We start from the raw sequence: 24,589 nt of genomic DNA on the forward strand, positions 1-24,589 counted from the left end.
CCCCAACCCATAAACTCCCAAACCCCAAACCCCAAACTAAAACCCCTAAACCCTAAGCACCAAACCCTAAAACCCATAAAACCACAAACCCTAAAACCTTAAACCCTAAACCCTGAACCCTAAACCCTAAAACCCCAAACCCCAAACCCCAAACCCCAAAACCCCAAAACCCCAACCCCCAAACCCCAACCCCCAACCCCCAAACCCCAAACTCCCAAACTCCCAAACTCCCAACTCCCAAACTCCCAAACTCCCAAACTCCCAAACCCCAACCCCCAACCCCCAACCCATAAACTCCCAAACCCCAAACCCCAAACTAAAACCCCCTAAACCCTAAGCACCAAACCCTAAAACCCTAAAACCCATAAAACCACAAACCCTAAAACCTTAAACCCTAAACCTTAAACCCTAAAACCCCAAACCCCTAAACCCTAAAATCAAACTGGGGTCAAAAACCGAACCAGGGTAAAAACCGAACCGGATTCAAAAAACAGATCTGGAGTCCAAAAAAAAAAAGTGGGGAATCGGGATATTCCTAGAATGGGATATACCCAAGCCGGGATATACCCATACGGGATAACAACGAACCGGGATATCCCTGAAATGGGATATCCCTGGCCGGAATAAGTATGACAGGTTAGCCGGTCCAGGTAATAAAAAATAGCTGAACCGAACACTAAAACCAATAAACCGGAAGCCAAAAATACAGAACCGGAATAAGAAAAGGCAGGATATGCAGAGAACAGCTTATTTCGAGTCGGAATATGACAGAGATAAAGCCCGAACAGAATAAGAAAGAAAATTAACAGCCAGTAAAGGAAAAAAGACGTTAGAAAAAATTAAAGGGAAATTGGAGAAATTAAAAACATTTAAGTCTTCCGGGAAAATGCAGGATGAACATAATTTGCCAACTCACAGGTGAATAAGGAATTATTTAAAAAGAACAAGGGACTAATGTCAAGTTTGATACGAATTTCCCTTAATTTTCATCGACCAGAAACCAAACAGAATAAAAAGAGATGAAGAAAAAACAAGATTTTTCTAAAGAATCAAAATTTATACCTTAAAAGAAAGAATATCACTACCACGACTCACTCATTCGGAAGAAGCTACAGCTGATTCATGAATTCAAACCTTTTCTTTTCCTTTTTCGAGAGAGAGAAAGAAGCCAATGACAATGGATCTTGATTTAACAGAGAGAAACTTTGGGTTTTTATTTTATAACATAACAATATTATAATATTTTTATTTTATTTTCATCGGTAAAATAAAATAGTTAAGGGTAGAGTAATTGGAGCTCCCTTTTCATGAATGTCAAGACAATGAGAGAACAGTGCAAGATATAACAAACCTGGTTGGCGTAACTGATACCCATGTTTGCCTAAGCACGCACATAGTTTGGCTTCAACTAGTGCCTAAAGATCCAGAGATAGACCAAAAGACTAAATTTAATAGTGCTGAAAATATGGCCAACACAGGTAAAGGGAAGTTTATCATCAAATAATTTTAAATGGACAATCTCAGTAACAGAGGCTAAACAAATCAAACTGCATATGCAAGATCTGAATGCATTAAAAAGGGCATTTTGAAAGAGATGATCAAGGGTATATGTAAATTGAGGAAGTGCATAATCAAATCATCTAAATTAACAAATAGCTTCAAAAATCAAATAACTAATTACATGGAGCTTAATAGAGGAGCTAGTCTGTTTTCTAAGGTCCAACTAGGTGCAACATGTTATTTGGAGAATCTTTTTAGCAGCCTAAGTAAGTAAATAATTCAACCCTATAAGAGAGCTGTATAACACACCAATGCATCACTTTACAATCGAAAGATAAGAAAGAAGAGAAATAGAGGAAAAGATGATGCAACCCATAAGAGTTTGGCACACAGAAGATTGACATGTTGGGTTATCACATGTTTTGCATTTCTTTATGCCATCCTTTGAATTGATTAAGCACAAGCCAAGTCCTAGGCACACTTTTTTGTATAGAAGCGAAAAAGCCCCCTTGATTCAAGAAGCACAAATTTACATATTCACCTTAATTTACTCAATCTTGCACCTCAAATGGTTCAGGTAGTTACAGCACCCTTGCCGACATTGTCAACACCATAATTCATTTTTTTTTTTTTCTGGCCTAACATGCAAAATAGTGACCAACACACCATACAAATTGATTCTTAGTAAAATCCTAGTACTCATATATTTTGAATTTCACACATTACAGGTGCTCCAACCTAGTAAAGAGAACCCCAAAATTTTAGGATAGGGAAAATTAATATTTAATTATTAAAAAAAGTAATTATGAAATTAACATATCAGGTGGTATACAGATAGGCCACCACTATTCAAGGGGGAATCATGAAGAGGCTACCTGTTGATAAGCTAATATTGCATCAGCACTCTGCACACAGTTGGCTTGTGTTGCACCAGGCTTGTTCCAAAGAGAATAATCATTAGGTTTAAGTTTCAAAGCAGTTTTGAAACTGCTTTAAAAGAAAAACTGCTTGAAAAGTTAGGATAACTTAATTCTAATATGTTACCTGTAACCTCAGATCTAAGAATTTCACATGAACGTTGCACTTGTTCGATGCATGGTGAGAAGGAACACAGAGTTCCATCTTGTTTCAACATGTTTCAAGCTGAAGGAATGGCTAGCGAAGGTTCCAGTAGGTCCAGAAATATGGAGTCAGCCAACCCATAAAACTGATCGGGAAATACCTCACCCTGAATATCTCGGACTCCCATGGTAACTAAAGTGCTTATTCCAGTCCTCTCGAAGTCTTATCTGTTGAAGGAGTGAAAAATTATAAAACATCCCTTCTTTCACGAACCAACACAGAAGAATCAAAGAAAAAAAAACAACCATCCTTGGATCTTTCTATTATCATTTAGACAAAGGGAAACCATATAATGGGACAAAATATGCATCATAAATGAGTCCTGCGCAAGGTTCCACAAAACCGAGATAATTTTGAGACTACGAAGCATGACAGCAACAGAATGTCGTATTTAAAAGAATACATCTACCTGAACAGACTTCTTAAATCTACCTAGAATTCAAGCTCAACCTAAGCAGTTTCTAAAATCATATTTCATAACAATCTTTGAAACCAAAATTTCGTAACAATGCACTCACTAATGAAACTAATAAAGATCTGTAAACCGAGACAATTAGAGACAATGAAGTATCACGGCAACAAAATGTAGATCTATGAAGACATCAACTAAAGATAACCCAGTATTCAAGTTTAACCTAAGGAATTACTATATCATATTTCATCACAATGCACTTTTGCAAACAATAAACACTAAGGCTTACCTAGCTGAGGCAGCCATCTGTTAATGGAAATCAAAGGTATACACATGTCCTGTTGGCGCCACAGCCCTTGCAAACGATGTTGTAAATGAGCCACTACCGGTCCCGGATTCAAGAACCAAACAACCCGGAACTACTTCCAAGTACATAATCACAAAGCTAATATCCGCAATATAAAGAATCTGAGTCCTATGACTTAGAACCAAAGTCCATACCTCCGGTGTCGAAGCCAATAGGTAAACGAACCCACCTCTGTTGCTGAAAATTATGGAACCAAATGGCTTCCCGATCCAATCTGAATGTTTAAATACACCGAAACGAATTTGAAGAACCGAATTCTCGCACACTTTAACAGCTTTCATGGTATCATGCCTCTCATATGCAATAAAAAAATCTTCATCGAGGAATCAATAAGGAATATCTTTAAAAGACGGAAAACACATTCAATTGAAGACACAGATGATGTTGGACTAATATGCAATTTCTGCACCAAAATTTACTCCCCAAAACGAAAATATTTACCACATACCCAAAGTTCCATTAAGAATAAACTATCACCTAGACTGCCAGGAAGACCCGCGTTCGTTAATATATATATGTATATAAATAGGAAAAGAGCATCACCATTGTCAATGGAGATACCCATTATATTTGTAGTTTCTAAAGGTCACTTTCTAAAGCCAGTTGCATTCTTTCTAACTCTTACTTGAACATGAAAAGCCCTGGTATCTTCTTTTTTTGTTAAGACAACTTTCACTAATAACTGACAACACTCACAAAAGCAAACAAAGGACAAAGACATTTCAGAACCAATATGTAGAATTAAAACATCAGTAACACAAGTCAACCAAAACTCAAAACACCAAGTAAGAACACACAGCGCCAGGACTTGGAAATACCAATGATCGCACAGAGAACTAAATAAAAAAAGAACAAATATCACCATCAAGCCATGAAAATACTTCCCTTCAAATGCCAACCTTACCTAATACATCTGCTATCTCATTTCCCTGAAAACATTTGACCAGCTGACTGACCAATTAATGAACCTAATAATTTCAAGGCATAAGGCCACTTCCACGTTCACTCCTTAGAATCCATCCTCTTAAATACAATCAGCATTCCTCAAAATTCCAAAAAATTTTCATCTATTACCCTTAGCAAGACCGCTAGTGAAAACAAATTAAACAAAAATAAAAAACACAGCCCTTTATATAGACAGCTCTTAACACAAACAAAAGAACCTCTACTCTCTGTTGCACTGATTTATTGTAATAGTTAAAAGGTAACAACTGGAACTTAAAAGGGAAAAAAACCAAGAAAACTCAGCTGTAAGTCTGCAACATGCAGCTTAATTAAAGTCTATTTCGATTATTTTCGATTCTCGACCATTTAAATGTCCAAATTCTTGCTTCCAATAAGCTTGTGATTCGTCGAGTGTCCAAAATGTCCAAATATGAGACTCAGCTTTCTCGGGCGCCTCCAGAATTTCCTGTTTTCAGCAGGACCAGTTCATTATTGGGGAACAGACAGCACAGGTAAAATGCAACTGCAATTTAAGTTTTTTCTACATGGAAAAACCAAATAGTTGGGCTGTCAATAAACCTCTCTACAGTTCCTAGTCATCGTTCCGTTTACATGAATGTTATCATCATTAGCATTCATAAAATGACATGCTATGTTTTCTTACTCAGGCCCTTCATTTCCCTAAAGCCATGTTCAACACATATTCAAAGAGAATATAACCTAAAATTTTGTACTATAAAGAGAAATGGATATAACTGTCTATTTAAAAACAAGTGATTTAAATTTACTATTTATAAATTATTTGATTATGATTAGAGTTATCTGCATATTAAATTAGATCAGACTTGATAAATAGATGATATTTTCCTTAAGGTAAACTTAACCTTCCAGATTTGAAATCTATTTTTATATAATATAAAATTTATAAAAATAAATAATATATTTATTAATCAAAAAAATTGTTAAGGAAACCCCTCTGCTGTTCTTCTATCTTGAAAAGAGCATAACAAGATTTGGCCTTTAGAAAAGTTATATTCAATTTTTATGAATTGAAGATACAACATTTTCTTAAATATTACAATCATGATGTGCTTAGAAAAGTTATATTCAATTTTGTTTTGCTTAAGTCCTGATGGTTTTATGTGTTTTTGCATATTAATAATAACCCAATACTTTAAGAAAACCCTAAACCAACGTCTGGATATCCTTCAAATGGGATATAACCAAGCCAGGATATCCCTCTCTTGGATATTCCAAAACCGAGATATCTCTGGAATGGGATATCCCTGCTTGAATAAGAGTGACAGGTAGTCCGGTTTGTGGAGATATTCTTCAGCGCCTTCGATCTCCCTCCATAAGATAAATAAGATACTCAAATAGCTAGCCTAGTTTGAATGAATATACTACAGAATTTAATGCATTAATAATCATGGGGGAGTTTTTATTGGGTAGGTTTGAAAGGTAAGGTTGATACAGGCTCAACCCAAAAAATAATCTAAAATTTTGAAAAAACTCAGCCCGTGCATATTAAATTTTTTATATATAAATTTTTTAAAAACCCCAAACTGGGATAGTGACAAACCGGGATATCCAACCTTAGGATATCCCTAGAATGGGATATACCTGCCATGAATAAGTACAACAAGTAGTCCGGTCCAAATAAGAAAAAAAGCTGAACTGTACACTAAAACTATCAACCAGGCACTAATATTTGTGAACGGAGATAGCATAGAAGTGGGATATACCCGGAGTAGCCTATTCACTTAAAAGAACCTATTCAGCTAATATACAGAGATACCAGGGATCTACCTAAAACTTCCAATCAAAATCCATTTGCAAATCATACCCAAAATAACTCAGACAATCCCAACTATTTTAAAGAAAAAAGCACCTAGCAGTATGAAAAAGAAAACATACATGCATACACGAATCATGACAATCTCCACCGTATATGATCAAGAAACCCAAATCGACAAAAACCTTTGCAATTAGCAAGTCGGTTGAAATTCTCCAATTCTTATCAATATCAACAACCATCCCAATTAGATTATTATTATTATTGTTTTAAAACTAAAGTGCAGACTTTTTGAGAAAACTAAGAAACAGAATGTCACAACTCACAACGAATTAAAAAGACATGTTATCCAGAAAAACTACCAAATAAACTCTCGGCAGTGGGCATGTACCATAGATCTAGATCTAGCTACCATTTTGAAACCAATGGCCATGTCTGAAAATTGCGTATTGAAAGAGAAATAAGTTCATGACTGAAAAAGGGTGCCATGCCTTGTCCGATGTTCCTGGATGTCGGAATTCAACAAATTACTAAGTTTGCAAGAAGCAAGATACAACCCCATGCTATTGTGATTGTCCATTTTAATAATATCAATTCAATTAGAAAAATCCCGGGAATTTTGAGATTCCAAATTAAAGCTCATATAATAATTGACTGTGATAATAGCTATTGATATAATGTTTGATGTTTATACATGATTTTAGAAAGAAAAAAGAAAACAACAAACCCCACAACTTACATAGGTGTCTCCTCTGCTGATGAAAGTTGGAAAAGTGTCATATGCACAAAGCTCAAAACATTCGGCGCAGTCAATGTTCTACCTTGATTGAAAGCAAATGATCAATTATCTATCCCATTAAACTATATGAGAGAGCATCAGCACCATATTAAACACGAGAAGCAAAAGGTATTCCTAGATTCATGTATACTCTAGGTTTGACTGCATCACAATGAAGATTAACTAAAAGCTGCTAAGTACCGTATAAAGGGACAATGCATCAAAACTGAGTGGGACAAGGTAAATAGAAAACTCTTTACCCTTTTGAGTCCGATGCATTATCACGAACATAAGGAAGATCTAGTAATTCCAAGAAAGATACATTCTGAGGATTACGGGGGGAACCTACACAAGGTGAGAAAATTTTAATAATTAAAAAAGAAATCGAGCAAAAACAAATTGCAAAAGTCATGATTATTCTAGTTGCAAATCTAAATAAAAAAGAATGCATTCGCTAACCAACAATTAAAAAAGAAGAGAAAAAATGAAGGATAGTGTTTCATAACTACTGTGACAGTAATATCGAGATGCCTAACCATTATAGTGATAAATGGTATAAATATGCAAACTTATGGTAAGTTTCTTAAATCCAAAAGATAGAACCATTAATGGAGATACTTTTAGCACCTCAAAGAAGGAAAAGCATCAAAATATCACCATATTATTTACCAGAAAAAGCAGTGTTTGAAACTGAATCAGAGGGTTTGTGAGGTGGAGCTGTTTGAGAAAATTCACAAGGTTTGGCTCCTCTGTCTTCCATCCTGCTCTTAACCCACTGACAAAAATCTTGCATGTCGAGCTTTGTTCTCCTACATATTAGAACAGCAGTTGTCGGCTCACAAGTTCTTGTAGAGTAATAGTACTTGCAAAAATAGAAAATTGCACATTTTCAAATAAAACATTAGTCCACCCCACCCAAGAGAGAGAGAGAGTGAGATGAGTGGCATGGTCAAAACAAAAATGTCATATATACACACACCCAACGTCTCCACGTAGGAAGGTCAAAGGAAAGACACAGTTCAATTTCCGTGTTATTGCCAGCCATTCTTCATCGTACTGAACCTCATAAGGTCCTATATCAGATCAATATCAAATATCTAAAAGATCAGAGAAAGCCAGAATTCATTTATTAGCTTCCAGCAAAGACCAAAAGAAAGAACCTAAATGAAATGGTCAGAACATATGACAGATACCTGCAAGAACTTGCGCCCTGGAAGGCATTTATCGAGTGCAAGAAATTTTGTCACTCGACCACCATCTTCATGTTCAACAAGAGTCGTGCATTTGCAGTGCAAGTGAGCTGAAAACCAATATGATGGTCTGAGTTTTTCGAGCAGCTGAGCAGCAGGTTTGCTTCCAAGAGTTCCTTGCTGGATCTAGGAAATATGTTTCAACAAACAAGCAACCAGGAATGGTCAACAAGAAAACTGAAGACGCTTGATATGAAGATTTTCATTCTATCACTTATGTCCATTTCCACCAATTGAATATAATTACCTCATCTTTGAAATGTTTTTTTGCAGCAAACAAGTTGTTGCCAGTTCCATAATCAGTGATGCTGAGCGGCCAATCGTGTGAAAGGAAAATATCAATCAGTTCCTCTAGGAGCATGAGCTTGTGAACATCGTACTCCCGAACATGATACACAGACCTGATAGTATTGTCATTATAAGGTGGCCCTTCATGGTGTCCTGCTCAAGGAAAAGCTAATTCATTTCAGTTTCAAAGCTTCGACTCTCCACCCTAAATAAGAATCAATATAACATATCTGACACTCGCTTGCAGTAAATATACAATCACCATTACAAGAACTCCAGAATAAACATAGAATAGACAAGTAAAAGAACTTCATACCCAACCTAAACAATAATTACGCGCATTGTAAATTCCGGAAAGTCCACCGATACGGATATTGCCAAACTTCACAACCACAGCATACCCCAAGAAGTATATATTAGGTGCTGCCCATCCCCCATAATACCTAAAGTTTACACATTTCAATAGCAGAAGGTAAAATTCAAGGCCTTTTCATAAAAGAATCAGAATCCCCAAGCCAGAACATATGAAGAAAAGGGGGTGACTTACAATTCCCATAAATAATTGGAAGCTTCATGATTTCCACCGATAAAAATCGTGGGAACTGGGGCAACCTCCTGACCCAAATAGTATTTCCAGAATGACTTCATCTCCCTATATTTTGGGGCCACATTAAGGCTGTCCATATCTTTTTCATTCCTGACTGCCTAAGTTGCAAAAGAAAAAAAAATTAAGTTCATATAAAAAATGGGTATTTGGAAAGTAACAAAATTTCGTATAAAAACAACAAATTGGAGAAAGTGAGAGTGTAAGAGAAAGAACCTGGAAATCACCATAACAAAGGAGGAGGTCAATTTTGATGTTGCGAGTGTTTTCAATGTATTTAATGGTGTCGTAGTCCTTGTCGAGATCTCCATGCATGCACCCTTCCACTGCTATCTTCATCGTTTTGAATTGGACACAATACTGTGGTAGGGTTTGAGAAAAACTTAAAACCTTAGGTTTTTTTCTTAATAACTTTATCCTCTAAAGGTGAAAACAAAAAACCATGACAAAAACACACTGAAAATAAAAGTAAAAAGAAGCATATATCTGAAACTAAAACAAGAATGAAAAGGGCGACGGCAGGATTACCAATAAAAGAGCCATGGACGGATGGAAAGACAGGAGACCAGATACCGAAAGAAAATATCTATTAAATTAGAAAAATGGAGACGAATGAGATGAAATGAGACAATGTTTTCAAAAATTCCAATACCATAAGCGGTTTCAACTTCTATTTATTATAGATTTTGCACCTGCAAAAGAGATAGAAAGGAATCCATGAATGTATAAACAGGGCAAGAAAGATACTAACTAAAAACAGTTATTTATGGACAGGAAGAGTACTACATATTCCGGGAGTCGAAATCTCTCTTTTCCTGATATATCTCCGGCAATAAAACTCCACCGTTTCATTCTATCTTCGTTTGTTGGGTTTTCATTCTATCTTGTTTCAACATGTTTCAAGCTGAAGGAATGGCTAGCCAAGGTTGCGGTAGGTCCAGAAATACAGAGTCAGCCAACCCAGAAAACTGATCGGGAAATCCCTCACCCAGAATATCTCGGACTCCCATAGTGACTATTCCAGTCATCTCAAAGTCCTCTCTGTTGAAGGAGTGAAAAATCATAAAACATTCCTTCTTTCACGAACCAACACAGAAGAATCAAATAAAAATAAACCACCATCCTTGGATCTTTCTATTATCAATTAGACAAGCAAAAACCATATAATGGGATAAAATATGCATCATAAATGAGTCCTACGCAAGGTTCCATAAAACCGAGATAATTTTAAGACTACGAAGCATGACAGCAACAGAATGTCGTATTTCAAAGGATACATCTACCTGAACAGACTTCTTAAATCTACCTAGAATTCAAGCTCAACCTAAGCAGTTTCTAAAATCATATTTCATAACAATCTTTGAAACCAAAATTTCATAACAATGCACTCACTATTGAAACTAATAAAGATCTGTAAACCGAAACAATTAGAGACAATGAAGTATCACGGCAACAAAATGTAGATCTATGAAGACATCAACTCAAGATAACCAAGTATTCAAGTTTAACCTACGCAATTACGATATCATATTTCATCACAATGCACTTTTGCAAACAATAAACATTTAAGCTTACCTAGCTGAGGCAGCCCTCTGTTCATGGAAATCAAAGGTATACACATATCCCGTTGGCGCCACAGCCCTTGCAAACGATGTTGTTAATGAGCCACTACCGGTCCCGGATTCAAGAACCAAACAACCCGGAACTACTTCCAAGTACATAATCACAAAGCTAATATCTGCAATATAAAGAATCTGAGTCCTATGAATTAGAAACAAGTCCATAACTCCGGTGTCAAAGCCAATAGGTAAAGGAATCCACCTCTGTTGCTGAAAATTATGGAACCAAATGGCTTCCTGATCCAATCTGAATGTTTAAATACACTGAAACGATTTTGAAGAACCGAATTCTTGCACACTTTAACAGCTTTCATAGTATCATGCCTCTCATATACAATAATCAAATATCCATCTCTAATGCAGAGATTGAAAGATATCTTCATCGATGAATCAATAAGCAATATCCTTAAAATACGGAAAACACATTCAATTGAATACACAGATGATGTTGGACTAATATGCAATTTCTGTACCAAAATTTACTCCCCAAAACTAAAATATTACCACATATCCAAAGTGCCATTAAGAATAAACTATCACCTAGAATGCCAGGAAGACCCAAATTCATTAATATATATGTGTATATAAATAGGAAAAGAGCATCACCATTGTCGATGGAGATACCCATTATATTTGTGGTTTCTAAAGGTCACTTTCTCGATACAGGAAAATTCTCAAGACATGTATCATTCTTGTGATTTCATGCCAACCCAGCTCCACCAAATCTCTAAACTTGTATCTACAATATGTATGCTGGAGAAGTACTCACATGCATCTCCGATTATGCACTTATCAGCCATCAAGTTGAGTTTTTATCAGTATTGCCTTCTTGCTGTGCTATAGAAGAATCTTCCTTTTTCTCCATGACCTGCTGGATACCTTCTTCATATCCTTCTATGAAACTCTTAAGAGCATCTCTATATGCAGAAGCACTTGTCATGTATAACCTCTGTAAAGCAGGCCTCAAAGTCTCCATCCCTCCTCTTGCAGCACTCGCTATTAAATCATTTCCATAGACAACATCAAAACAATGTAAAATTCAACAAGATAAACTATAATACCAGGAAAATAAGAGAGAAAAAAGGGTGGGACGAGAGAAATTTTGCCTAAAATATTTTAGTTGAAAAAGAGAAGCTGTACCAACAAGGTAAATGATGACAGAATAAGTAGAAAATTATCATGAGTTAAAAATTTTCATCCTAAAATCAATTAAAGAAATATATATTACGATGTTCAGAAAGTAGAATGTTGGCAGATGGCACATCATGCTATCATTCTTCAGAGTGATACCAAAAAGAAGAAAAAAAAGTACCTAGGTAGCATAAGATAACGATATGATCGTCACTGTAATGGCTCTAGACAATGAAACCCAGATAACTAAGATTGCTAGGAGATAAACAGTAATTTAATGTCTTCCTTAACGACTGAACCTTGGCCTGGTGAAAAAGGGATTCACCAAAAATATGCCAATGGAAGCGTAAAATATAAGACTTGAACACGGGTGCCAAGAACATGATAAAACAGAATGCAATCACGGATAACTCTGAGCAGCAAGGGAAAAAAGAAATCAAAGAATAAATTCCATGCTACCTCTAGACAAGTTCTACTAAAGAGAAATTGAAATAAAAACCTAACTGAACTTATGCATTACGGGACTTTGTTCCTGGACCTCCATAAGATGTCTCAAGCACAAAACAAACGGTTTATTGCACATATAATATGCCGCATATTTTTCAAGTCATGCTATATACTTCTTGATTCATTACAGACAATTTATACATCAGAACATTTCAAGATAAGAAATCACAAAGTAAAGTTCCTCACCAATATCCTCCAAGGTCGAAGGTTCTGTGTCCGTACTCCTCGTATCTCCATTGGATTTACCTTCAGTCCCATCATCCTTCTCATAATCGTCTGGTCTAAGATCAGGACCAATATCCCTTGCCCAACTTTCAGCATAAAGCCTACAGGCCTCCTTCGGACCTAAAAATTATTCAGAACCAGCATGCATCGATAAATCAACTAAGACAATAAATGCAGAAGAAATTGGTTGACATCATTAGAGAATATATCCAACACATCTTTTTTTCAGTCTCATAAAACCATCAACCAATAAGCAAATTAAAATTATGTTAATCTAAGGGTTGTGACTAGAACCTATTCACTTAAAAGATTACAACTCTATTTCCCTTCATGTAAGGCTAGGTAACACAGATGAATATAATTCTATCTTTAACCAAAATCAGAGTATTTTCACCACATGTATATATCAATAATCACACAAAACTTCCCATTCAGCTGATATACAGAGATACCATGGGTCTACCTAAAACTCCCAATCAAAATCCATTTGCAAATCATACCAAACAGAACTCAAACAATCCCAACTATTTCAAAGAAAATATAACCAATACTTACTGACTAATGCAAGCACCTAGCAGTATGAAAAAGAAACATATATGCATACACGAATCATGACAATCTCCACCGTATATTATCATGAAACCCAAATCAACAAAAACCTTTGCAATTAGCAAATCCGTTGAAATTCTCCAATTCTTATCAATATCAACAAGCATCCCAATTAGATTATTATTATTTTTTAAAAACTAAAGTACAGACTTTTTGACAAAACTAAGAAACAGAATGTCACAACTCACAACGAATTAAAAAGACATGTTATTACCATCCAGAAAAACTACCAAATAAACTCTACATGCGTCACAACTCCCACAGGGTTCCTAGAACTAAAATCAAGCCAACACAGATGCAGTAAACAATTTACATACGGATGCTTTTTGTTTAAGCAATTAGTATTCTGCTAAGCAAAGATTTAAAAGAAATAGAAAATAACACAAAAGCTATAATATTAACCAGAGGGAAACAAACAATCCAAAAATAAAGAACATATAGTAGAATATAAACAAACAAAAATAAAGAACAAGACCAACATCTATAGATCTGAAAAAAGAAGCAATTATTCCACATCATTAAGCTGAAGTTCTATGGTAAGATCAATATACAAGAGATGAAAAAAAGGGAGTAGCTAAATAGTGTTTTAAAGATATAGTAGAATTGATTAATTGTTTCCCTTTAAATTTAATTGTTTCTATTGTTCTCTAATACTCCGAAATCCTAATTCAGCGACGGAGACATGTTAGGGGTGTTACAATATAAAAGTCAACCAACTGCTATTTGTTATTAATTTGCTAGTTTTTTTAGTTTTTCTAATTTTACAATTTAGTCCTTTTGCATATTAAGTAGTTAATTAGAGTAATTCACTTCCAAATTATGTTTGGTCGTAATATAGAAATCAGTGAGTAGCTAGTTAGACTCCTTTCTTGCATGCTTGTTAAATAGAAATCATTAAATTGTTGACTCCTTTAGGTGATGTTGTATGCTTGCAGTTAAAACCGAACTCTTAAAATTGTTTTTTTTTTTTTTGTGCACACACACACGGAGTCACCTTCCTTCCTCATTTCTAATCATCTCATTACATCTCATTTGATTCCACTTTATCCCATTGTATTCTATTCAAAGTTAGTGAATATGCTTTTAGAGCATTTTCTCAAACACCTTGTAGGCATTACATTGCATGGTAAACCAACATGGCTATATCAAGCCAGCAAATAAAACACAAAATGTAGCCGTACAAGAAAATAGATCCTTTGTGTTCAAAAGGTTTTCTTGCTTGCTTAACCAATAGGTTGTTCTGTTTCCTAAAATATGATGGTATTCACAGGGCATTAGACAAGATTAAAAATGATTTAGATTTAGGTGGAATAGAAAGGTAAATGGTCAACCTTGCCAGGCAAAGAATCGTAACCAAAGATGCTGAACAGATGGCTGAACTAGACAAGCAGTCACATCTCTTAATAGAAATTCTTGTAGTATTAAAGAACACAAAAACAATGTCTTTTGGTGTATGAATACACATGAACTATCCAACTCTGACAAACTAGAGCAAAGTGGATTACCTGCTGGTCATCATCATTTTCAGCATGGGTTATTCCTAGCAATCTCCAACCTTCAGCATTCTCAAGACTTTTGATAACTTCAGCCTCTAGGGAAAGCACTGCTTCACTCAAAAGTCCTTTCCTGAATAGCTCTTGACCTTCTTTTAAAGGATTTTGATGACCAACATATGGATTCATATCAGAAAATACATAGACACCCCTTGAAGCGTCCGACCGCTGAGGAACCTACAAGTTTTCACAACCAAAACATTCATGTAGAATTAAGAGAGGTTATAAAGTGAACTTCTTCAAGGCTACCACACTTACTCATCATATGAATTTGCCCAGTTATCAGATGAACTATCTCCCAAAGCCCCCACACCAACTTGACGATCAAATTCTTCTGCCCAGTCATCAACATGCAACTTTGAGAATTCATTGACCCATTGATCATCGACAGACTCTTGTTGCAAACTTTCAGCACCAAATTCATTGGCCCAATGGTCAGGTCCACGGAAAACCTATTAACCATCAAGTCAAGAACATTTAATGAAACGAAGAAAATTAGAATATTTCAAATAAGAATAAGAGCTTCGCACTGTTTAAGAGTCTCAAAATAATACATAACACGCAGAATCATTAGTTGCACTTTGTATCCTGAATAAACAAATCAAAACACGCTAGTTGTTCTCATACAGTAGCAAACTCCTCAGCCCATTGATCAGGTTGAAGAAAATCAAAGAACCACCAACCAGAGTAGCAGATTCTGTATAATAAGAACTTTTATACAAATTACAATGTTTTTAGCTGGTTTAATACCAAACAGAGATATACAATTACAAGAATCATCAGTGACAGTTTATCTTCTAACTTATTATAATCAATAAGCTCTCACTGCTCAATTTAGTAGCAAACTCCATGACCCATTGGTTTGGCCCATAGAAATACTAAGAACCACCAAAACAGTGAGTAGCATATTTTATAAATAACAAATATAGATAATCTCATATAAGATTTACAGGTTTAGTTGATTTAAAAGTTCAACTGAAGATGTAATAATACAGAATCATTAGTCATTCACACTTTATTTGCTAAATTATAGTAGATATATATAGCAAATAGCACTAACCAAACCATCATTATCATTTGGGACATTCTCCAATCATCAAAACTAGTTTCAACCACCTAGGGTTGGTGAATGAGATTACTACCTAAGGTCAGTGATGTTAGTTCCATTTTAGTCTACGTCGGCAAGGCAGAAGAAAAGGAGGAGGAAACTGCTAAAAGGAATTTATGACTGATTATCAGGACATATTAATCTATAAGCTTCTTTACCTTCCACAAGATCTCTACTTGCCTCATCATGAGCAAATTCATCAGCCCAAGAAGCACCTCCATTGTACTGTTGCTGATATTCTGTTGCCCAGTTCTCTGATGCTGGTTTGACCTGATTATAATCAATGACAAGTTCACCACGACTCATCTTGGATACAAATTGAAGAAATTTTGAATTATGCATGCCCCAAAACATACAGCACATAAGTGCATGTATTAACTCATGTATAGTAACGATGATATCATTAAGAGCTATCTTGACACATTGCAAGTATTTAGCCAACCAGTTTTAAATAACCCGAAACTTAGGATCACTGTTTTGAGAGAGTGTATGTGCAAGCATCCTAGTCTGCTGAATTGCAGCCAAACTTTCTATATTTCCCCCTCTCATTTGATCTACAGATGTTAACTGAGATTGTTCCTGTATGTTTAGCTCATTAATTGTGTTATGCAAGAAAAGCAGGCTAAAAGGTGACATGCATGTAAAGACTACTCAAAGCACAAGATAGTAGCAGAAAGAAAAGGAAAGATAAAGCCAATTTGGAAGGTATATCCATCTGCAATAGCAGGAGGAGTTAGATATAGTTCCCTGGTAAAAACACATTAGCATGTCCGTTCAAATTTGCACATGATGCATTGGTAGAGAAACCTACATATCGAATAAAGCACTGAAAACATACCACTGAAAGAAATGAACGGGTGACTCAAAAGTGAAAATAAGATTGAAGATAATTTCAAGAGACATACAAAAATATTGCTAAATTCCTGTTGCAAACGTGCAGAGCATGGAGGTCATAGATGCAGGTGATTATCAGCTTGACATTTCAAGCGAGCTTATTTGGGTTGCCTAAATCAGTTGTCCGGCAAAAGAAATATAGGACACTTACTGCTGGGATAACACTTGCCGACAGCAGAAATTGTAGAGAGAGATTGTAGAAAATTCACTTCAGATTGTAGAGAGAGATACCTTGGGTTAATATGAATGGCCGACCTCCTAAAAAGAGAAAAAAAAAATATATTATAAAAAGGAAGTGGCAAAATCATCATATTTGAGTAGAAATTGCTAACAGTTCAAACGTAAAGTACTTCCAAACATAAGTTCTTGATTTAAAACAAAAAACCATGCATACCCTTTCTTCCAAAAATAGGCTTCAGAATTATAAAATGTTTTTCTTACAGCAATAGCAACGACGCAAAAAAAAAAAAAAAAGAGGCTAATTTACAAACCAAGCTCACTATTTTACTATGATGGGGAAATGAAAGAGCCATGCTGTTTAAACTGGCAGGAATATCTAAACTACAATCCAATACTAATATAGCTTCTCCATCACATAAACCATAAAAAAAATACAATTATATAAAGGAGGGAAATCCAGAATCTAACAGCATTAAAACCCAGAAATCAATAAGCAAACAAAACTAGTACTGCGGAAGAGAAATTCAAAAAGAAAAGTACCGAGAAGCGCTGGTGCCAAGTAAATTTGTGGCGCTTTTTGATTCTTTGAATCTGAAAACAGAAAACCCTGACAAATACCCAATGAGAATATTAGTAAAAAGAAGTATATATCTGAAACTAAAAACAGAGATGAAAGAAAAAGACTGATTTCAGGTAGTATTTATTCATACCTGAAATCAATCTCCGATGAAGCAGTACCAACCATTTTTCACTATCCTCAAAACCCTCCTACTTTCCCTTTAGCTTTTCTTGGAGTGATAAATAAATATATCTGAAACGAAAAAATAAAGATGAACAGGCAAAGACAAAGGATTTATACAGAAGAAAACAAAAAATCATAAAAAAACCAACTGAAATACAAGTAATAAAGAATAGATCTGAAACTAAAACAAAAATGAAATGGCAAAGACAAAGACAAAGAACAAGTGATGATTCATACCTGAAATCAGTCACCGACGAAGCAGAGAATTTCAAAAAATCACAAAAACCAAAAACGGCAGAGAAAACCTAGTGTAGCGTCTTTCTGTGTTTTTTCTTTTTTGGCATTCCGTGACCCAAAACTAGAAAAAAAAAATGAGAGGAAGAAATTCAAGAGAGACAGAGAGAGAGAGAGAGGGAGTCGGCGAATAAATGGGGTGCTATGGATAGAAGAGATAGATTTGAGGATTCAAATTTCGAATAGGTAAAGAAATGAGGAAGCTATGAATGGAAGAGAAAACTTAATTTTCTAAATCCCCATGTGACAACGGTAACATTTATGGTAATTAATACCTTCTTTAAATTACTTTTCTTTTTTTTTTTTTGAGAAATTAAAGACAATGAAGGTAAAGAGACATAGGAAAAAAAGTGGGGAATCGGGATATTCCTAGAATGGGATATACCCATGGCGGGATATACCACCATGGGATAACAAAGAACCGGGATATCCCTGGAATGGGATATCCCTGGCCCGAATAAGTATGACAGGTTGGCCGGTTCAGACAAGAAAAAATAGCTGAACCGGCCACTAAAACCCATAAACCGGAAGCCAAAAATTCAGAACCAGAATAAGAAAAGGCAGGATATCCGGATAATAGCTTATTCCGAGTCGGAATATAACAGAGATAATGCCGGAACAGAATAAGAAAGAAATTAACAGCCAGTAAAGGAAAAAAGACGTTAGAAAAAAATTAAGGGGAAATTGGAGAGAATAAAGGGATCAACTGAAAGACATGTATTTTTTCAATATTTCCCTAAGGGAACAAAATTTTCGAAATTAAAAACATTTAAGCCTCCTGTTTGGCTTCCAGGAAAATGCAGGATGAACAGAATTTGCCAACTCACAGGTGAATCAGGAATTATTTAAAAAGAACAAGGACTAATGTCAAGTTTGATACAAATTTCCCTCGATCAGAAACCAAACAGAATAAAAAGAGATGAAGAAAAAACAAGATTTTTCTAAAGAATCAAAATTTATACCTTAAAAGAAAGACTAGCACTACCTCGACTCACTCGTTCGGAAGAAGCTACCGCTGATTCATGAATTCAAACCTTTTCTTTTCCTTTTTCGAGAGAGAGAAAGAAGCTAATGACAATGGATCTTGATTTAACGGAGAGAAACTTTGGGTTTTTGTTTTATAACATAACAATATTATAATATTTTTCTTTTATTTTCATCGGTAAAATAAAATATTTAGAGGGGTAGAGTAATTGGAGCTCCCTTTTCATGAAATTCAAGACAATGAGAGAACAGTGCAAGATATAACAAACCTGGTTGGCGTAACTGATACCCATGTTTTGCCCAAGCACGTGCATAGTTTGGCTTCAAATCTAGTGCCTAAAGATCTAGACAGAGACCAAAAGACTAAATTCAATAGTGCTGAAAATATGGCCACCACAAGTAAAGGGAAGTTTATCATCAAATAATTTTAAATGGACAATCTCAGTAACAGAGGCTAAACAAATCAAACTGCATATGCAAGATCTGAATGCATTCAAAAGGGCATTTTGAAAGAGATGATCAAGGGTACATGTAAATTGAGGAAGTGCATAATCAAATCATCTAAATTAACAAATAGCTTCAACAAATCAAATAACTAATTACATGGAGCACATTCCCCTCTTTATTGATGCTTGCACAAGCAAAAGTTTATCATTGGGCAATAATCAGCACATTGTCTATGCATAATAACATAATTAATTTAAATATTCTGTTATTGTTTTTAAGCTGCAAAAAGTTCAGAAAATGAATGGAGAAGCAAAGCATACAAATATTTGGTCAACAACTTTTTTCTCTTTGCGAATCAGATAGCGAACTCAAAACTTTCCCTTCAATGAGATTAGGCTCCAAAGTGTCCACATCTGACGGTAGTATCCCACGTACTCTAAAGCAATTGCCTACACTGTTTTAAGATTGTCACGTACCACCTATGGCACACAGATGGAAAACAAAAGTCTCTAATTGATCGTATTACGACAAATATTCAACCCCCAACAACATAGACCACAAAGGGACCAATTGTTCCAGTGTGAGCAAATTGAAAAGAAAGCAAAACAAAGCAGAATACATAAGCAAAAATCATCTTCAAGCATCATTAAAAATTAGGACAACATGAACCTTTCAAATGTGACCGAACTACCTTCCTGCTACAGCACTCTTTCAGCAAAGTTCTTGCAATACTAAAATGCAAAAGCAATAACTCAATTAAGTTTTATGAACCCTCAAAACTGTCCAGTTTAGAAATCAGATCAGGGCTTAGGCAAATTAGATTTTAATTGCTAAATAAGCAAAGATCCCAAAAATATAGAGATGCGAAATGCTTTATCCTACAAGAGCACTCACTAATAATGAGCTTAAATCCCTCTCTTATAACAAATGAAACTAAACCGTACTAAAATGCCCCTATAGAAAAATGAGCCTAAGTCAAAATTAAAGTGCAAACGTGAGACGTATAAAAGCAAAATAATTAAAAGAAAACGGATGGTACTTGCAACAACAAAATAAACACAAACACAAAGGTCATATGCATTAGAGCCTCTGGTAATGTAAATAAAATCATAAATTCATAAAATTTCAGGCAAAATATGGAGATAACATAATTGGAGGGATATCCATTCATCAATTTTATTAGGCATAACACACAATTTTATTACCATAACAAATTGTACAAAAGAAAAAAAATCAAAGTCATTCACCATTATAGAGCCCCAAACCCGAGCCAGATTTCACCGTGTCGATGGGGTTGGAGGTTTCCATGTGGTAGTCAGGAAAACCATCTACCATGATCTCACAGATATTATCAATCTCCTTACTCCGACATGGTTGCTTAGGACTCAAGGCAGAGGAGTAGCAATGAAGGCTAGTTCCTTTTTCTGATTCAGCCAGTGAGACATTTTGACAGTCCCTTGTATCATGTAATCTTGAAGGAGGATGTCAGACGAGTTTTTCCCACATTGATGAAAACAAATTAGCAGTCCCGGCCAAGGTGCTGTCAGACATAACTTGAGCTGTATTTAGCATCTCATGAGACTGATTCTGCTGTTTTTCCACTCTCTGGAACATTGATTCTGTAGCTCCAGCATGGTGAAGTTAGTTAGTCACTAATAATTGGGTATATAATACTTGTATGTAAGCATCACAGCTAGGGCCAGCATTCATCATTCAAATCAGGACAAATAAGTATTTAATGGTCCATGTTACAAATGATCGGGTGGGAGCATCAGATTCAGCATGGGGAAGGGAGGGGAGGCAGGGTTATAGATCCCAAAATCTATAAAATTACAAGTTAATTCATGGTGAAATTATAGTTTGACCCTCAAAATAATGAAATTGTGATTTAATCATTCTAAAAATATAAAGTTATAAACTAATATATTTTAGCTCATACAAAATGTGTAACTTAGTCTCGATCCCAAAAAAAATTCTGGTTTCACCCCTACGATCCAGAAATGTGTCCATTATAGATATGTTAAATCATTTTCAAGTTTAGAAATTACCCGACTTATTGCCAAAAGAATTGTCACAATCCTCACAGTGGCATCCTTAGCCTAAAAATAAATGAAGAATGTTTGTGCAGTCGGATTGATTAGAGGTAATTAAGTTCATACACTATATCATGTTAGCAAGTTGACTTTTCATCCAAAAAGGAAATAAGATGACAACCATATATTAAACACAAACTTGAGTATATAACATATCTATATCCAGGTGTATATTACACATGGATCTTGAATACAAGTTCTTAAAAATAAAAAAGGAAATTGGGAGCAACATAAGTAACATGGAGCTACCAAGTTAAAACATACCCAATAGCACTCGCAATACTATTTTAGGCATTTTGACTTCTTGTATTTGCATCCGCTTTTGTGCCTGGCTGATGGAGTGTTCATCAAGTTTTCATATTTTCTCATGTCAAACACTTAAGAAATTACACAAATTTAAAGGGAAAAAAAAGTGTAAGATTATAAAGTTATAATTACAGTAACATTAGGGGAATTTACTGATATACAACTATCAGTTCTCTTTTTAAGAATTTATTCACATTGCTTAGGAGAAATCACATGTTCTATCAGGGGTAGCATGGAAGAAAGAGAATAGTTTCAGTTGAATATTATAATAGAAAGACCTACAGCTGTCTTACATTATAATGAGGTTGTCGACCAGCAATGCAAGGTGTTGTTTCTGTTAAACCATATCCATTCTGCACTTCCAGACCAATTGCCTGCACGTAAGAGCCATCATAAAATAAGAGATAAATTGACTAGTAACCTTTTCATTTGAAAACTAAAAACATATTAGCATCTAACCTCATAAAACTTTTCAATATGCGTTGGCAAACTTCCACCTCCGCTTTTGGCAGTCTAGAGGATGATAGAAAATAATCAATAAAACCCAGAACAGAAATACTAGAAATGCTGAACAAAGAAAAATAAACCAAACATACCAACAATGATCTTTGCACATAAAAGGAAAATTAATAATATCGGTTCCTCTTCTTTTTCTCCTTTGTAACGCTTCTTTTTTTCAATTGCAATACACTACACGGGTGTGAGTGTCAAATAAGGGTATGTAAGCAACACTGATATGTTTAATTTTGCGTATGCTTTTCCATATATTTGAAGGCTCGGCGAATATCCCCAAACAATGTCCAGTGATATGTCAAACACAAGTGTCAAACCCAAGTACTTCAAGAAAAGAAAAATGAAAGAGTCGGCGAAACATAGACAATACATGCAGGTTTTATTGGTTGATAAATAGAGTTCACTCTGAAGCTGGAAGAAAATTTTGTAGCAATAGTTTTAGACAATAAGTAGTCGAACATGGATACAATATGTGAAGGTTCCTCCGGATTTCTTGTTAGGCATAGTCCCTATTGATCAAATAAAAATCAAAGGGCAAAACTGAGTTGAAACAACTGACTAACAAACATTAGAATTCATCCAGTTTGATAGTTTGGAGTGAAAAAAAGAGTCAGAGGACCATCACCAACAATTAATTGAATACCTATATCAATTATTCTAGTAGCAAATCTAAACAAAAAAGAATGCATTCGCTAACCAACAATTAATTGAGCTAAAAGAAGATAAAATAATGAAGGATAGTGTTTTGTAACGACTGTGACAGTAATATCGAGATGCCTAATTATGATAGTGATAAGTGGCATAAATATGCAAACATATATGGTGAGTTTCTTAAATCCAAAAGATAGAACCATTAATGGAGATACTTTTAGCACCTCAAAGAAGGAAAAGCATCAAACTATCACCATATTATTTACCAGAAAAAGTAGCGTTTGAAACTGAATCAGAGGGTTTGTGAGGTGGAGCTGTTTGAGAAAATTCACAAGGTTTGGCTCCTCTGTCTTCCATCCTGCTCTTAACCCATTGACGACAATCTTGCATGTCAAGCTGTGTTCTCCTACATATTAGAACAGCAGTTGTCGGCTCACTAGTTCTTGTAGAGTAATAGTACTTGCAAAAATAGAAAATTGCACATTTTCAAATAAAATGTTAGCCCACCCCACCCAAGAGAGAGAGAGAGAGAGAGCGAGATGAGTGGCATGGTCAAAACAAAAAAGTCATATATACACACACCCAAAGTCTCCACGTCGGAAGGTCAAAGGAACGACGGTTCAATTTCTGTGTTATTGCCAGCCAATCTTCATAGTATTGAACCTCATAAGGTCCTGGATCAGATTAAATATCAACGATAGTCTAAAAGATCAGAGAAAGCCAGAATTCATTAATTAGCTTTCAGCAAAGACCAAAAGAAATAACATAAATGAAATGGTCAGAACTTATGATAGATAACTGCAAGAACTTGTGCCCTGGAAGGCAATTATCGAGTGTAAGAAATTTTGTCACTCGACCACCCTCTTCATGTTCAACAACAGCGGTGAATTTGCAGTGCAACTGAGCTGAAAAACAGTAGGATGGTTTGAGTTTTTCGAGCAGCTGAGCAGCAGGCTTGCATCCAAGAGTTCCTTGCTGGATCTAGGAAATATGTTTCAACCAACAAGCAACCAGGAATGGTCAACAAGAAAGCTGAATACGCTTGATATGAAGATTTTCATTCTTACACTTATTTCCACCAATCGAATATAATTACCTCATCTTTGAAATGTTTTTTTTGTAGCGAACAAGTTGCTGCAGTTCGCATAATCAGCAATGCCGAACGGCCAATCGTGTGAAAGGAAAACATCAATCAGTTCCTCTAGGTGCATGAGCTTGTAAGCATCATACTCCCGAACATGATACACAGACCTGATAGTATTCTCATTATAAGGTGACCTTTCATGGTCTCCTGCTCAAGGAAAAAGCTAATTCATTTCAGTTTCAAAGCTTCAACTCTCCACCCTAAATAAGAATCAATATAACATATTTTACACTCACTTGCCAAACTTCACAAACCCAGCAAACCCCAAGAAGTATATATTAGGTGTAGCCCATCCCCCATAATACCTAAAGTTCACACATTTCCCTTCCTCCTTCGCCCCCGACTCCATTCTTACACTATGCTGATGCTAGTCGCCCAAAACGAAGCGGAAAGGGTACAGGTTGCCGATACGCTTCACTGGATTTTGGAAATTCTAAGTCAAATACTTTGATTCCTGAGGATGGGCCACCCCAAGAGTAAAAGCTTTTATTTGAATCGTATTACTCTTTGTTTCAAATAATTTTACAA

General features: G+C 35.5%; 1 protein-coding gene and 3 pseudogenes across 1 annotated transcript; all 4 read right to left on the bottom strand.

The window, feature by feature from the left end:
- Positions 1 to 2,013: 2,013 nt before the first annotated feature.
- Positions 2,014 to 3,727, bottom strand: LOC108463738 (uncharacterized; annotated as a pseudogene).
- Positions 3,728 to 4,376: 649 nt separating this feature from the next.
- Positions 4,377 to 9,714, bottom strand: LOC108480648 (lariat debranching enzyme-like; annotated as a pseudogene).
- A 170-nt stretch (positions 9,715 to 9,884) lies between these two features.
- Positions 9,885 to 11,063, bottom strand: LOC108480660 (uncharacterized; annotated as a pseudogene).
- A 9,428-nt stretch (positions 11,064 to 20,491) lies between these two features.
- LOC128295306 (lariat debranching enzyme-like) lies at positions 20,492 to 24,549 on the bottom strand. The gene is made up of 8 exons (XM_053030571.1): positions 24,014 to 24,549; positions 23,703 to 23,898; positions 23,498 to 23,591; positions 23,184 to 23,323; positions 22,213 to 22,266; positions 22,047 to 22,127; positions 21,712 to 21,775; positions 20,492 to 20,973 (listed from the first exon to the last, which is right to left on the bottom strand). The coding sequence occupies exons 1-5, from the start codon at positions 24,104 to 24,106 to the stop codon at positions 22,226 to 22,228; spliced, it is 564 nt and encodes a 187-aa protein (XP_052886531.1). The 5' UTR covers positions 24,107 to 24,549; the 3' UTR covers positions 20,492 to 20,973; positions 21,712 to 21,775; positions 22,047 to 22,127; positions 22,213 to 22,225.
- Positions 24,550 to 24,589: the final 40 nt, after the last annotated feature.

The sequence above is a fragment of the Gossypium arboreum genome, chromosome 7 (assembly GCF_025698485.1).
Source record: "Gossypium arboreum isolate Shixiya-1 chromosome 7, ASM2569848v2, whole genome shotgun sequence".
In the NCBI taxonomy this organism is placed as follows: Eukaryota; Viridiplantae; Streptophyta; class Magnoliopsida; order Malvales; family Malvaceae; genus Gossypium; species Gossypium arboreum.